Source organism: Hyla sarda, chromosome 2 (genome assembly GCF_029499605.1).
Source record: "Hyla sarda isolate aHylSar1 chromosome 2, aHylSar1.hap1, whole genome shotgun sequence".
In the NCBI taxonomy this organism is placed as follows: domain Eukaryota; kingdom Metazoa; phylum Chordata; class Amphibia; order Anura; family Hylidae; genus Hyla; species Hyla sarda.
The window spans coordinates 490,913,212-490,928,075 of NC_079190.1; the positions used below are offsets into that span (position 1 = coordinate 490,913,212).

The 14,864-nt window shown below is 47.8% G+C and overlaps 1 protein-coding gene across 1 annotated transcript in view; it reads left to right on the plus strand.

The window, feature by feature from the left end:
* TTC3 (tetratricopeptide repeat domain 3) overlaps positions 1-5,613 on the plus strand; it is a 150,850-nt gene extending 145,237 nt beyond the window's left edge. Inside the window, 1 exon segment of the mRNA XM_056559619.1 lies at positions 1,717-5,613. Within this exon segment, the coding sequence (XP_056415594.1) occupies positions 1,717-1,824 (108 nt within the window). The 3' untranslated portion in view covers positions 1,825-5,613.
* Positions 5,614-14,864: the final 9,251 nt, after the last annotated feature.

Genomic DNA, 14,864 nt, shown 5'->3' on the forward strand with positions numbered 1-14,864 from the left:
GGCGATACCACATATGTTTATATTTACCCATTTAAAAAATATAAGCTGTGTAAATAAAAATAAAGGGGGGGTGATTCAAACTTTTATTAGGGAAGGGGGTAAAAAAAAATTAGACACACATATATATTTTATATAATATAATTTTTTTTTGTTTGCAGTACATTGATTGCCAGCACTGATCAATGCTATGCCATAGCATTCCATTGATCAGTGTTATCAGCGGTCGATCGCTCAAGCCTGGATCTCAGGCTTGGAGCAATCAATTGCCTATCTGACGCCGAGGAGGAAGGTAGGGGCCCATCCTCGTGTGTCCTCAGCTCATCGGGACACCGCGGTGGTCCCGATCAGCCCGACTGAGCTGCCAGGATGTATTTTTTTTTTTTTACATTTTAGACACTGCGATCAACTTATCGTTATATTGCGGGCGCAGGCCGTACAGGTATGCCCTGCGTCCCAAAGAGGTTAAACAAGCTTGCTCAGATTTAAAAAAATATATAGCAATAACAAACCTCAGACTGGTGGTGTTTAATAAAAAAAAATAAAAAAAAATATAAAATATTTTATTTCTAAATAAAAATAATAATAATTATTAAATGGTCACTGTCAGATCCAAAAACCTTTGATATGTTGTAAAGCATGTATAACCAATAGGTTTTGCAATCCCTTTCATTAGAAAATTTTCAGTATTTCATACTGAAACAGCCAGTCAAACTGTAATAAAATAAATAAAGGTGCTACACATAAAAATTAGATGTACATGATCAGGATTAGGTACTGAGTGATATATTTTAAAAAAAATGTTTTTTTGTTGCATCTGACGGGTTCGCTTTAAGCATAATAATACATAGACAAAAATTCTGCAGCACTTCACAAATAAAGACAAATATCAGACATTACGAAAGTACACACCAATCAGATTGCTTCTTTCATTTTCCACAGGCCTCTTTAGAGGCCTGTGGAAAATGAAAGAAGCAATCTGATTGGTTGCTATGGGCAACTGCACCTCTCTTCCTCTGTACAGGTTTTGATAAATCTCCCCCAAAGATCTTACAATCGACCCCATTCACTAAAATGCTGTAGCACCACACACAACCTTTTAACAAGCGAGGACCCTGGTAAAACAGTAAAAAATACATCACTTCTGGTGACGTCATACCAGCTGTTCAAGTTTCGGCTACTGTGCAAGCACACGCACCCATCCCTGCGCTGCTTGGCCAAACTGACATCACTCACAGACAGAAGCAATTGATAGCAGAGCTGTTCTGCTCATTTTGATTCTGAAAGTGCTGCTATTTTCCCCTAGTATTAAATGCACTTAGTAGGGTGCAAGTGTATATGATATGGGCTAGGGGTTAGTGTATCCTGACCCCCAGCCCTAAAGTGCCACCCCCTATGGTATACACTGCCTCCCCTAACTGTGTTAAACAATAGGGGGCAACAGTAGCATTTTCAGCAGAACAGTGAGCAGGAGGGCTCTGCTATCGATTGCTTCTGACTTGTTGAACAGTGCGGGGATGGGTGCGCGTACTTGCGCCTACGCAGTAATGAAAACTTGGTTGAGTGTCTGATCTGCCGTCACTGGAAGTGACACGAGTTCACTGTATTACCAGAGTCTTTGATTTTACCACAAAAATATAGGAAATGTAAGCAATATGAAAGTGGTTTAGCAAACTTTTTTCGGCACTGATGTTGCATCCTGATGTTTTGTTTCTACAGTGCATCAAGACCTGGCTCCACACCCAGAGCACTTGTCCAACCTGTCGCGAACACGCTCTGCTGCCAGAAGACTTCCCGGTCCTCGCAGGAAGGATGAGAAATGCGTAGCGCGTACAATACCGGTTTAATGGCGAAAAAACCCACAAAGGCCTTCTGTAGACATGAATTGCAACCTAACACCCTAGTTCTGTCTGCAGCTTTTACTTATGTCCACATGTAGCGTAAATGTTGTCTATTTTACATCTGGGTTTCTGCACAGGAAATGTAAAGTGGATGAGGATTTTTAAAGCCGCAGTTGATCAATTTCTGAAATTTTGTAGATTTTCCCTATTGACTTTAGTGCAATCAAATCCGTTATGTTGCAGATTTTGCTTCAAACAGTAGTGTTTTCCAAACAGTGTGTCTCCTGTTGTTGCTAAACTACAACTCCCAGCAGCCTTTGGCTGTCCGGGCATGTTGGGATTTGTAGTTTTGCAACAGCTGGAGACACACTGTGAAAAACACTAATGTACAGGGCTGCCCCTGGGCACAGGAGCTGAAGCAGCTATACAACAACAGTGTGTCTCCAGCTGTTGCAAAACTACAACTACCGGATAGCCAATTTCATTTATTTTTCTTAACATCTACCACTGCAGAAAATGGACAACTAAATCGGCAGAATTCGAATCTACTATGGAATTACCCAAAATTCAGAATTTTCAAAAGTAGTGTGTAATTATACTTGTTAATGCTTTTGTCTGTCTTTAGTTTACAGTGTCTCTTATCAGTGGGTCCTGTTGACCTTCTATCATTTGTGCCAATTTGGGCTCGCATATCCACAGTCTCATTTGCCCAGTGCTAGAGATGGGAGGGCCTGACAGAAAAAAAAAAATTTGTGGAAAAGGTTTTTTGTTTTTTCCCCAAAGCCTTTTCTATTTTTGGGTTGAAAAAAAAAATGGCGTAGGGAATAAGTGTTGTGTTTTTTTTAATTATGATATTTATAACATGGTGGTTAAACTATAACATTTAGACCCTCATAAGACATCTGAGAATCTTTGCATTAGTTTTTAGGTTTTCACCTGAAGACAAATAAATCCAGGAATACGATTCTTAATACTGAGAGTGCAATTTATAAAGAGTAGCAATATGCATTTCTGTCTCTAGGGGTTTAGTTTGGTTGTGGCTGGGCTCCATCTTGTTGGTATTATAGTAGTTTATTGTTTCTGTTCTCAGATCGGCCGTAATTGACATTTATTATCTGATTTCCATTAATGTTCTCCCCCCATCACAGATAGTTATTTGACTCATCCCCTCCCAGAATCAAAGATAATATCCCCCCCCATTGCAGATAACGTTCATTCCACATTCCAGATAACGTTCTCCTCACCCCATCCCAAATAACGTTCTCCTCCTCCCCCACATACCGTTCTCCTCCCCCCCCCCCACATACCGTTCTCCTTCCCTCCATCCCACATACCGTTCTCTCCCCCCCCCCCCCCCCCCAAATCCCAGATAACGTCCCATCCCCCCCATCCCAGATAACATTTGCCTATTTTCTGGCTGACTAGTTCATTGGTTTTTCCTTTTCGTCCTCTGACACCAACATGCAGCATTGAAATTTATTTTTATTTTGTAAAACTACTCCACTGAATTTTTTGTTTAAAAATTTTCTCAACATTAACCCCCCCCCCCCCCTCCCCCTTCATTGGGGAACACCTATACTGATGGGTTTATGCTCTTGCCACTAGGAGGCGCTGACACTAGGAAAAGTCGGCTCCTCCCTGGCAGGATATACCCGCCCACTGGAAGTGATATGATCAGTTCTAGCTAGTGTCAGTAGGAGGCAAGACCCAAGTCTTGGAGCTCCCCAGGCCTGGTCTTTTTTTTTTATTAATAATTTTCTAGTAAGGGCTGGGGGGTGGGGGTGGGGGGCCGGGTCCGGAGCATGGCACTACCTGTTCCCCCATATGCGACAAAGGGGCACAGACAGAGTATGTACTGTCAATCCCTTCTTGCCAATGGCCAGCACCTGGAGGTTGTAACCTGGGTCTGGGACCCCCACTGCCTCGCTATCTTAGCCTGGTATGATGCAGCGTGGCCATAAGCTGGGTGAGTGTATGAAGATGGAGCCTGTTGGTGAGTATGTCTAAAATCCTCCACCCCCCTCCTTCTCCCCCTTCCCTTCTGTACTCTGCTAGGGTTTCTCCATCCTGAGGTCCCTTTTCCCCAGCGCCGGCTCCTCAGCCACCATTACACGTGGCTGTGCTGGGTTAACCTTGTGGCCTCCTGGTCACACTACCGGCAGCCCCATCTGCAGCAATCCTCATGCTAGCTCAGGGATATTGTGCATGGCATTTCTGCCATGATATATCTGCCATGCCCACAGCTGCATTCCAGCCCCTTCCCCAGGGCTAGACACCGGTGGGATGCCCCTGCAGATGCATCCGCATCCTTGACCTTAGCTGAAGGCCTTTCCCAGGTGTTTCGTTCTCTTGTGTCATTAGACATCAAGTGTCCTCTTTGTGGTCTTTATTCCCGGGAGGGTGCTGGGAAACAGCAGGGGTATCAATTTTCTCCCACAGGTCCTTTTAGGTCTTCGGAATCTGTGGCTAGTGTGCTGGACTACCTACTTCTACTGCAAGGTTTTCAAGCATGTGTTCCTACTTGGACATGGACTGGATCCAATACCACAGACGGGGGTTTGCGTGGTTTCCTCTGCCACCAGTCACTCATCAGATGGCTGCCGCATCCACCGCTGGAATTACAGCTCCCACTGCTAACAAGTGGTGTCCGAAGGAGTGACCCAGCGTGTACAGTGGATTTTGTGCAGGGCGACGGGGATACAATCCACGGCTGCTTAGCCTCCCCTGATCTCCCAGGATGGCGGGGATACTATCCATGGCCCCAGGCCTCCCCATGCGACAATATGGCAGCAGCGCCTCTGGGTGTTCTCTATTGGTAAGCCAGACTGTCTGCTCAGTTTCTGCCGCTACCGGTCTCCCATCATGGGGCTGCCGTATGATTGGCTGGAGTTTCGGTACCCCTCTTCTAATGTGAGGAGTCCAGAAGGGTGTCATTATAGGTACAATGGGACCCTGTGCCAGTAAGCTGGACAGTGGTCTTCATGGTCTCCTACACCTCTAGGTCGCCCTTCAGGAGTTACGGTCCCTCTGCTATGGCGCGGTGTCTGAAGAAGTGACCCTAAGTGTCCTATCGACACTTTTCAGAGTGACAGGGATGCAATCCAGGGCTCCTCAACCTCCCCTGATCTTCCAGGGTGACAGGGATTCTATCCACTGGGATGCCACGTGCTTGGCGGTGTTTTCCTGTACCTTTCTGCGTGGGAGGACTCTGGACGAGGGTTCTTGCAAGTGCACAGGGATGATGCCAGTCAGCCAGACTTCGTCTGCATGGTCTCCGGCACCACCAGGTCGCCCATTGGATCAGCCGCACTTCGGTACCCCACTTTCTGGGTTCGAAGGAGTGATCCAATGCGTTCAGGAATCCGGTCAGCCATGATTTACTGCTAAGTCGGGTCAACTACCATACACTTCCCACTCCGTGGACGGATGTTCAGGCATCCCACTGCCGAGATGTAGTTCTGAGTGAGTCAACCCATGTTCCTCCATGTGCCCTATGCAATGCACCACATACTGGTTTGCAGGGTTTGCTATTTTACCAGGTCCCTCTCTGCATGTCTGCCATTCTCACGGCTGAAGGCTTGTAACTAGAGATGAGCGAAGTTACAGTGATTTGATTAGTCCCGAACTTCTCGGCACGGCGGTTGCTGACTTTAGCCTGCATAAATTAGTTCAGCTTTCAGATGCTCCGGTGGGCTGAAAAAGGTGGATACAGTCCTAGGAAAGAGTCTCCAGCCACCGGAGCACCTGAAAGCTGAACTAATTTATGCATGCTAAAATCGGCAACCACCGTGCCGAGAAGTTCGTTACGAATCAAATCACTATAACTTCGCTAAACTCTACTGGTAATCCACTTTTCAATGTGTGATTCTGACTGCAGAACCAGGTGTGGCCATGGTCCCTATGCCATATAGCCAGGCTTTGTGTGCAGGGTTTCTAATCCACCAGGTCACCTTCCCCTTTCCTTTTGCTCCCATCACTGCACCCCGGTGACTCACTTTCCATGTTAAGTTCCACAAAGTGTCTCTCTTGTGGGTTCATGTCTCTGCATGTTTCCTGCCCCAAATATCTCCTTCATCTCTTGCATCTGCGTCAGCAGTCCTGGTGTGGGGCACCATTAGGAAATGGGGTGTGAGCATTTTCTGACAGGATCCATGGCAACTGCACCACTCTATTCCCCTTTCCAAGAGTGCCACATTGGTCTGAATGGGGCATGGTTGTGACACACCATAGGTTGCTGAGCCTGTCTTTCATACTGCGGACTTGTATGTCTTCGATTCATTTCGTGTCTGCAATCTTGGTTCCTCACTACTATCGAGAGGCATCCATGTCTGTGTCCCTACGCATGTTTGGTCCCTCGGCACGTGTGGAGCCCACCTTCCCTTCTGTCGGTGGGGTGTGCTTCGGTCCTTCCTGTAATCTTGTTTCCACAGGTCTGGGGCAGTTAAGCACCTCTGTTCTGGCAGGGGGCCTGGTGGGGCTTCAGACAGTTCATCGCTGTTGGTTGCTGTGTGCATGCTTCTTCCTTGCATTTGTAGTCACGTCTTTGCATCGTTGCCCAGCTCCAGGATTCCGATTCCTCTGGGGACACAGATTGGCTCCTCGATATGTTCTCGCAGAGTTCCTGGGGGTTTCGTCCACCCAGTACTTTGTCCGTTGCCGCAGGGCGGCTTGTCCCTGCTCCTACAGCCTGGTGCACTTTGAAAATCCTCCTTCCACGGGGTACGGGGATCAGGGGGCTTGGCATGGTTAGTGCCTGAGTTTCATCTCCTCCACCCCTTGTTTTCCCCTCCATTAGGGGGACTATTTCGCTTGTCGCTTTCTACTACCAAGATGGAGTCCTCTCTCTTACCACTTTATAGGTGGAATATCTGGCTGGGCCCTTGTTTTTTGTACCTTTTCGCTAGTGGTTGTTTTTCCCACCCTAGGGGACTGCTTTGCTACATCCCATCATAGGTGTCCCCCCATCATAGGTGTCCCCCCTTAAATCTTTCTCGTGGCCTTAAATCTTTCTCATTGAGGGACACCACACCCACCCATTTCTTCATTTTTTTTGTCCGGAAACTCTCTTCCGGTTATTAAGTTTTTAATCCAGGATTCTTTTCTAGGGTCCTTACGGACGTATTTCTTTGTTGGCTTGTCCTGCTGCTTTGTGATAAAACTGACTTACCTCACTTCCAGTGGGCGGGTATATCCTACCAGGGAGGAGATGACTTTTCCTAGTGTCAGCATCTGTGTCCCCCAATGAAGGCTACAAGAGAGATTTTATGGGGAGTACCAAAAACTTTCTACTTATGTTTTTCTACTTATATTTTTCTCTGTTTTTTTTTTTTTTTAATATATATTTAAATAGGCCACATGACTCCAACCCCTTTTAGAGACACCTGTGCTGCTTGTTGCCCCTTGTAGGTGGAAAATCTTAGTGTACCGCCAATATTTTTTGCAAAAGTCCTGGATAGGAGTCAGACAGATCCTACCACCTTGTGGTTGCAAGAGGCGGGCTAGATTTTTACAAGTATGTGCTGAAGAGCAACAAGCGGCGCAGTGTGTGAACAGGGCAGCTTGTGCTAGATATCATAGTCTACTGGCTTCCCATTGAAAACAATGGGACTCTGATGCACCGTCATTTCCAAGAATTTGGAAATACGCTCGAAAGTTCTGTAGTGTGAACCTGGTCTTACCCTATAACATTAAAGGGGTACTCCACTGGAAAACTTTTTTTTTAAATCAACTGGTGCCAGAAAGTTAAACAAACTTGAAAATTACTTCTATATAAAAATCTTAACCCTTCCAGTACTTATCAGCTGTTGTATGTTCCAGATGAAGTTCTTTTCTTTTTGAATTTCCTTTCTGTCGGACCACAGTGCTCTCTGCTGACACCTCTGTCCATGTCAGGAACTGTCCGGAGTAGGAGCAAATCCCCATAGCAAACCTCTCCTGCTCCGGGACAGTTCCTGACATGGACAGAGGTGTCAGCAGAGAGCACTGTGGTCCGACAGAAAGGAAATTCAAAAAGAAAAGAACTTCATCTGGAACATACAGCAACTTATAAGAATCCTTCCAGTAAACATTTTTTAATAGAAGTAATTTACAAATCTGTTCAACTTTCTGGCACCAGTTAATTTAAAAAAACAAAACAAAAAGAGTGTGTAGGGGAGTACCCCTTTAAGGGATCACCTGAGTTTTCACAGGGTTCTCGACACGTCAAAAGCTTTGATTGGACTCCAATAAACCACTAGACAGAGATGAGAAAAGACCCCCTAAGCACATTCTCTCCTGACTCTGTGACCGGGAAGGCCTTATAATGTAAGTCTATGGGGCTATTTCCGGACCTTTTTAACTGTGTGAATGCTGTGGTTGGTTGATTATTATAAGCAGTGGCTTATACTATATTACTATATTGTTTTATTAGCCTGTAGCACAGTGTTCCCCATCCAGTTATTGCAGAACTATAGCTCCCTTTATGCTCTGATAGCCGGAGGCTGTTGCTAGACTTTCAAGCGACAGGTTGGGGTACACTGCTGTACAAGCGGGGGGCATCCATTGTCTTTTATTGAAAAGTTTATTAATTGTTCTTTATTTTGTTCCCCAGATATGTATATTTTTATTTTTAAATAATGCCAAGGGCGTTCATCAGCCCCCCCTTTGCACCTTATTATGGGGTGCATACACAATAGGGGAGGGTGACACTTGACATATTTTGCTGCATATTTTCTGCACCTATTAACTTTAATGAGTAAGAAAGCAGCAACAATCTAAAAAAAAAAAATTAAGTAAATATAGCAGATATTGCGTCCATAATCCCCCCACCCCCAAAAAAAGCCACGTTATTTATCACACACACTGACCACTTAGAGAAAAAAGTCACATGCTTTTATGTTTATTCGTCTCCAAAAAACACAACAGAAAGATGAAAAATAAGTGTTCTGCAAAAAAAAAACTGTAAAAATTGGTAAAATATAAAAGGGGTGTATTATTGCTTTGACACTTGTGTTTGGTGTAAAGAAGTAGCACTTTTATACCGCAATGGTCATTGATACAAATTGGTGGGAATCACATAAAAAAAATAACATGATATTTGCCTTAGAAGAGCTTCGTAGTAGGAGAAAAAAAAAAAAAGGGGTTTGCTGGGGCGCGCACCGCTTTGGTATATATTTCAACCGCAGACACCGTGGTAAAATAATAAGATACGTTTATTGTTACACAGACGACACTTTCCAAAGCCACCTGCTTTTTTTCAAGTCTTATGTCTATTTGCCTTAATTGTATCAAGTTGTTTATAAAACACGATGAATTGTGCAAAAACAAAATACAGAAGCACCAAAGTGGTTTTTTTTTTCTCTCCTGTTGAGGCCTTTCCCAATGGCAGTGGTCTCAAATGGTGGCCTCCCAGATGTTGAAAAACTTCAACTCCCAGTATGCTGGGAGTTGAAGTTTTGCAACATCTGGAGGGCCACCATTTGAGACCATTGCCCAACGTACTCCAAAATGGGATCAATATATACAATTTGTACCACAAAAAACAAGCCCTCATGTATCCATAGTCAATAGAAAAGTAAAAATGTTACGGCTTTCTGAATGAAACTCAAAATAGGCTGGTCACTAGGGGGTTAATGCACGCCTCAATTTTTATTTACATTTTTTTTTTAACCAGTGGGTTAAGTGGGTACCTCAGTGCTGCCGCTTTCACTTTTTTGCTTTGTATTCAACTAAATAAAAGTTTTGTTTGGCTGTAAAATAAATGTAATATACTGTAACTATATATATATGGTTGTTGTGTTTTTTATTTAATTTTTTTTGATGATGATACAAATGTTATGTGGTGGTAACCACAGGATAGGGATAAGTAGCTGATCTCGGGGGGGGGGGGGGGGGGGGCTGACTGCTGGGGTCCCTTGTGAGCAGTGGGATGGGACCCGGTACTCTCAGTGAGGAGCCTGTGTCATCTTACCAGTAAATGGCACCCACTGTGTTTTTTCGGCGCTCCCATAGAAATGAATGGAGTGCGTGCCTGCTGCAGCACGCGCTCCTCACTGATCACCTAGCCTGTGGATAGGGGATACGTTTTTATTTTCAACGGAGATCTCCATTAAGCGTGTTGTAAATTATTTTTCTCTATCGGCTCCATTGGGGGACACAGACTCTGGGGTATATGCTGCTGTCTCTAGGAGGTTTGACACTATGGTAACCAAAAAGTCGGCTCCTCCCAGCAGGATATACCCGCCTCCAGGCCACTGAGCAATTCAGTTTTTGCTTAGTGTCTAAGGAGGTGGACACTGGTCTGGTGTTCTCCAGACCAAATCTCATATTTTTTTTATTTTATTAGGTTTAGGAACTGTGTTAAGTTTAGTTCTTTATTCCTTTTTATTTCTGTTTTCACGTGGGGACTCAGCAACGCAATGTTCACTGTTTCCCCATTGTGAGAGGTGGCAGGCATCTTGGATGTACTGTTAACCCCCTCTCGCCAACAGTCAGCGCTTGGGGTTGTACCTCATGGGTCCGGGTCCCCCTACCTCCCTGTTCGCCTCGCTATGAGCTTGGCTTGCCGCAGGTGAAGAGGCTGACTGAAGACTACAGTCCTGAAGACTTCTTTAGGGAAGTTCTTCAGCGTGAGGTGAGTATTTTTCTCCATAGGTCTTGCAACAGCTGGAGACCCTCTGTTTTTTCCTGCATAGCTGGGACTGGCCTGTAAGGGGGCACTTTATTGAGTGTGTGTATGTGTTTTTATAGCACACGCGCCGCAGGCTTCTCCATGCGGGCGGGTACACTTTTTACTTTCATTTTCGGCTGCCGACGGCACTTCGCCTGCTCCGTCCCCGGGCGCACAGAACTTACTGCAGGCGGCGTGTGCGCTCAGGGTTCGAAGCGGGCGCCATTACAGAGGGAGTCCCGCTGTATCCTTGGCGGACGTTAGCTTCTCCCACCTGGCTGCATAAGTGCCTCGGTAGCGCGAAATGGCCACCAATCGGCCGTGCAGGGGCCATTCACAGAGCTCCTTGCCCTGTCCAGGCCTCTTCCTTCTACTGGCCGGCGTATCTTCCCTCAGCACGGTGCAGAGTTCTCCTCACAGCAGCTGCCGTGGGACACAGACTTGGGTGAGACTGTTCAGTTTTTTGTCATGTCCGTGCCCAGAACTGTTCCTCCCTCTAAGCAGATATCGGGAATATTAGTTACCCATTACGCTTGTAAAAACTGCTCTGCAAAAATGGCAGGTTATGCTGAACCCACTTGTTCTGCCTGCTCCACCAGACCCCCCTGCCATGTCTAACCCAGGTGCCCCCTCAGACTCGGTGGGTTCGGCTGCCCCTCCAGCCTGGGTTTCCTCCCTCTCCCGGTCTATATCCGACTTGGCACAGGTCTCCCGTTCTGTGGTGACTGCCTTGGAGAGGTCTATCCTTCACCGGCCCTCTAGAAGGTCCCGTTCCCCTTCTCCCTACGCTTCGCATAAGCGTAATAGAGGTGTCTCCTCTGACTCTTCCCACGAGTCTTCTGGTAGACACGGGCGTTCTTCTCGCAGGTCTCGCCCGACCACTTCTTCAGGCCACACACACATCACTCTTCCAGAGGATGTTCCCGTGGTCGCCGTTCTGGCTCTCCTGAGCCACGTACCAGGTCGGAGTCTCCACTCCTTCCCACTCTCCTGGAGAGCTAGAGGCCGAGGGTTCCGATTCGGAGGACCGTTCGGACTCAGTGGACACGGTGAACTCATTGGTTATGGCCATTAGAGACACCTTTTAACCTAGAGGACCCAGGAACTTCGGACGCAGCTCCAGAAGTATCCTTTCATTATGCCTGACAGGCACCCAAGGTGTTCAGCTCTCACGCTGAATTTGAGGCCATTCTAGAATCCGCCTGGAAGCACCCTGAGAAGAAGTTTCGGGGACTGAAGAAGGTCCAAGCGCGATATCCTTTCGCCAAGGACCTTGTCTCCAAAGTGACTTCCTCTCCGTCGGTGGATCCTACGGTTTCCCGCCTCTCTAAGGCCACTACCTTGCCACTGGCGGATGCAGCTGCCTTCAAGGATCCTGCAGACAAAAAGGTTGAGTTGTTAGCGAAGTATGCCTTTGAAGCAGCGGGTTCTTCCCTGCTTCCCGCCTTCGCCTCCACCTGGGTGTCTAAGGCCCTCTCGGTTTGGCATTCCCAACTCCGTCAGGGCATTCTTTCAGGTTCTCCCCCGGAAGAACTGTCTGCTCTGGCCCTCCAATGTTCCAAAGCTGGAGATTTCCTGTGTTCTGCTTCCTTGCACTCAGCTCGCTGCGCTGCCTTTGCCACCGGTAATCTGGTGGCCCTCCGTCGTTTCATTTGGCTTAAAACTTGGAACGCGGATGCTGCATCTAAGAAATCTCTCACCGAGATTCCTTTTACTGGCTCCCGTCTTTTTGGCAAGCGCCTGGATGAGATTATCTCTGAGGCGACAGGGGGCAAGAGCTCTTTATTACCTCAAAACAAGCCTATCACTTCCTTCCGCAGGAAGTCTTGTTCCTTTCGGACTTCTGGCCCTTCTAAAGGGTCCAGCCAAGTGCCTCCACGGGACAAGAAGGTCCCCTTTTTCAAGGCACTTCCCTCGTGGAAGTCTGACACCAACCGTCCCGACCGTTTTGCGGCCAAATCGGGCAACCGTAAACCCACTTCTGCATGAAGGGACGCCCCCAACCCGCAGTTTTTTCTCGGGTGGGAGGTCGCCTCTTGCTTTTTCGAGACGTTTGGACCATGCACATTCAGGGCTCCTGGGTCAGGGACGTGGTATCCAATGGATACCGGATAGAATTTGCCTCCCTTCCGAGGGATCGTTTTTCCAGTCCCGTGCTCCCCGCTTGCAAGGGAATTTCGGGAGGCTCTTCAGTCCCTTCTCGTCCAGGGTGTCATTGTCCCAGTTCCTTCAAGGGAACGCTTTGGGGTTTTTTATTCCAATCTTTTCATGGTTCCCAAGAAAAACTGTTCTGTGCGGCCAATCCTGGATCTCAAACGTCTCAACCAACATCTTCTGATCCGCCATTCCGAATGGAATCTCTCCGTTCGGTGGTGGCATCTATGGATCAAGGGGAGTTTCTTTCCTCGGTGGACATCAAGGATGCCTACCTTCACTAACCAATTTTTCCCGGACACCAGCGGTTCCGGAAGGTCATTATCAATTTGTGCCTCTCCCCTTCAGTCTGGCCACAGCGCCACAAGTCTTTACCAAGATTCTGGCGCCTGTGGTAGCTCTGTTACGGTCAAGAGGGGTCTCAGTGATACCCTACTTGGACGACCTTCTCATCAAAGCCCCCTCCAGAGCCCAGGCTCTGGAGAATGTGAGCCTCACTCTTCAGACCTTATGTCGCTTCGGGTGGATGGTCAACCGAGACAAGTCTGTTCTCTCCCCCACCCAGTCTCTGGTCTTCTTGGGGCTTCAGTTCGACTCTGCCTCGGCTCGGATTCGCCTTCCGCCAGACAAGCGTCTGGCCCTCTTGTCGGGAGTCCGCTCCCTCCGGACACCATCCCCGATCTCCATCCGTACTTGCATGGAAGTCCTGGGTCGGATGGTGGCAGCCATGGAGGTCGTGCCCTTTGGCAAGTTTCATTACCGTCCTCTTCAGCTGGCGATTCTTGCACGATGGGACAGGTCCCCTCTCGATCGCAAGATTCTTCTTCCGCTCCGGACTCGGCGGTCTCTGCGCTGGTGTCTCCGCTCCCCTCTTCTTCAGGGGCGTTCATTCCTCCCCCTCCACTGGCAGGTGGTCACGACGGACGCCAGCCTGTTGGGCTGGGGGGGGGGGGGTGTTTTCAGGAATCAGATGGTTCAGGGCCTCTGGCCCCCCCAAGTAGCCCTTCTTTCCATAAACGTTCTGGAACTGAGGGCGATTTATCTGTGTCTGAAGCATTGGGAGTCCCTGCTTCTGGGTCACCCTGTCCGTGTCCCGTCGGACAATGCCACAGCTGTGGCATACATCAATCGGCAGAGCGGCACTCGCAGCTCAGCGGCCATGTCCGAGGTGTCAAAGATCCTCCTCTGGGCGGAACGAGTGGTTCCAGCCATTTCGGCGATTCCCATTCCGGGAGTTCTCAATTGGGAAGCGTATTTCCTCAGTCGGTCCTCAGCCGACCCCGGAGAGTGGTCTCTTCTTCCGGAGGTGTTTGTGCAGGTCTGCGACCTCTGGGGGACCCCGGACGTGGACCTCTTCACGGCTCAACACAACCGGGCTTTGTCCTGCCCTACCTGTTCCCTCCTCTCCTTCCCAGGGTTCTGAGGAAGCTAGAGGTGGAAGGAGTCCCCGCCATTCTGGTGGCTCCAGACTGGCCTCGAAGGGCATCGTGCGCCGACGTGGTCGGGCTTCTGGATGACGTTCCGTTCCGCCTTCCTCTTCGTCCAGACCTACTGTCACAGGGTCTCCTTTTCCACCCCAATTTACAGTTGCTGCATTTGACGGCGTGGCGGTTGAGACCGCGGTTCTAAGGGCCCGTGGCTTCTCTTCCCAGGTAATTCGCACCATGCTTAGGGCTCCCAAGCCCTCCTCTGCAAAAATTTACCACCGTACCTGGCGGTCTTACTTTCGTTGGTGCAAAGCTCAATCTTTTTCTCCAGTTACCTTTTCCGTGCCCCGTCTCCTTTTCCTTTTTTACAGTCGGGGTTGGAACTAGGGCTGGCTCTCAGTTCCCTTAAAGGGGTACTCAGGTGGAAGCCTTTTTTCTTTTAAATCAACTGGCGGCAGAAAGTTAAACATATTTGTAAATTACTTCTATTAAAAAAATCTTAATCCTTCCAGTACTTATTAGCTGCTGAATGCTACAGAGGAAATTCCTTTCTTTTTGGAACACTGATGACATCACGACCACAGTGCTCTCTGCTGACATCTTTCCATTTTAGCAACCGTGCATAGCAGATGTATGATAAGGGCAGCATGGTGGCTCAGTGGTTAGCACTGCTGCCTTGCAGTGCTGGGGACTTGGGTTCAAATCCCACTAAGGACAACAATAAAGTGTTATTATTATAATGTCAGCAGAGAGAACTGTGCTCGTGATGTCATCAGAGAGCATTCCAAAAAGAAAAGA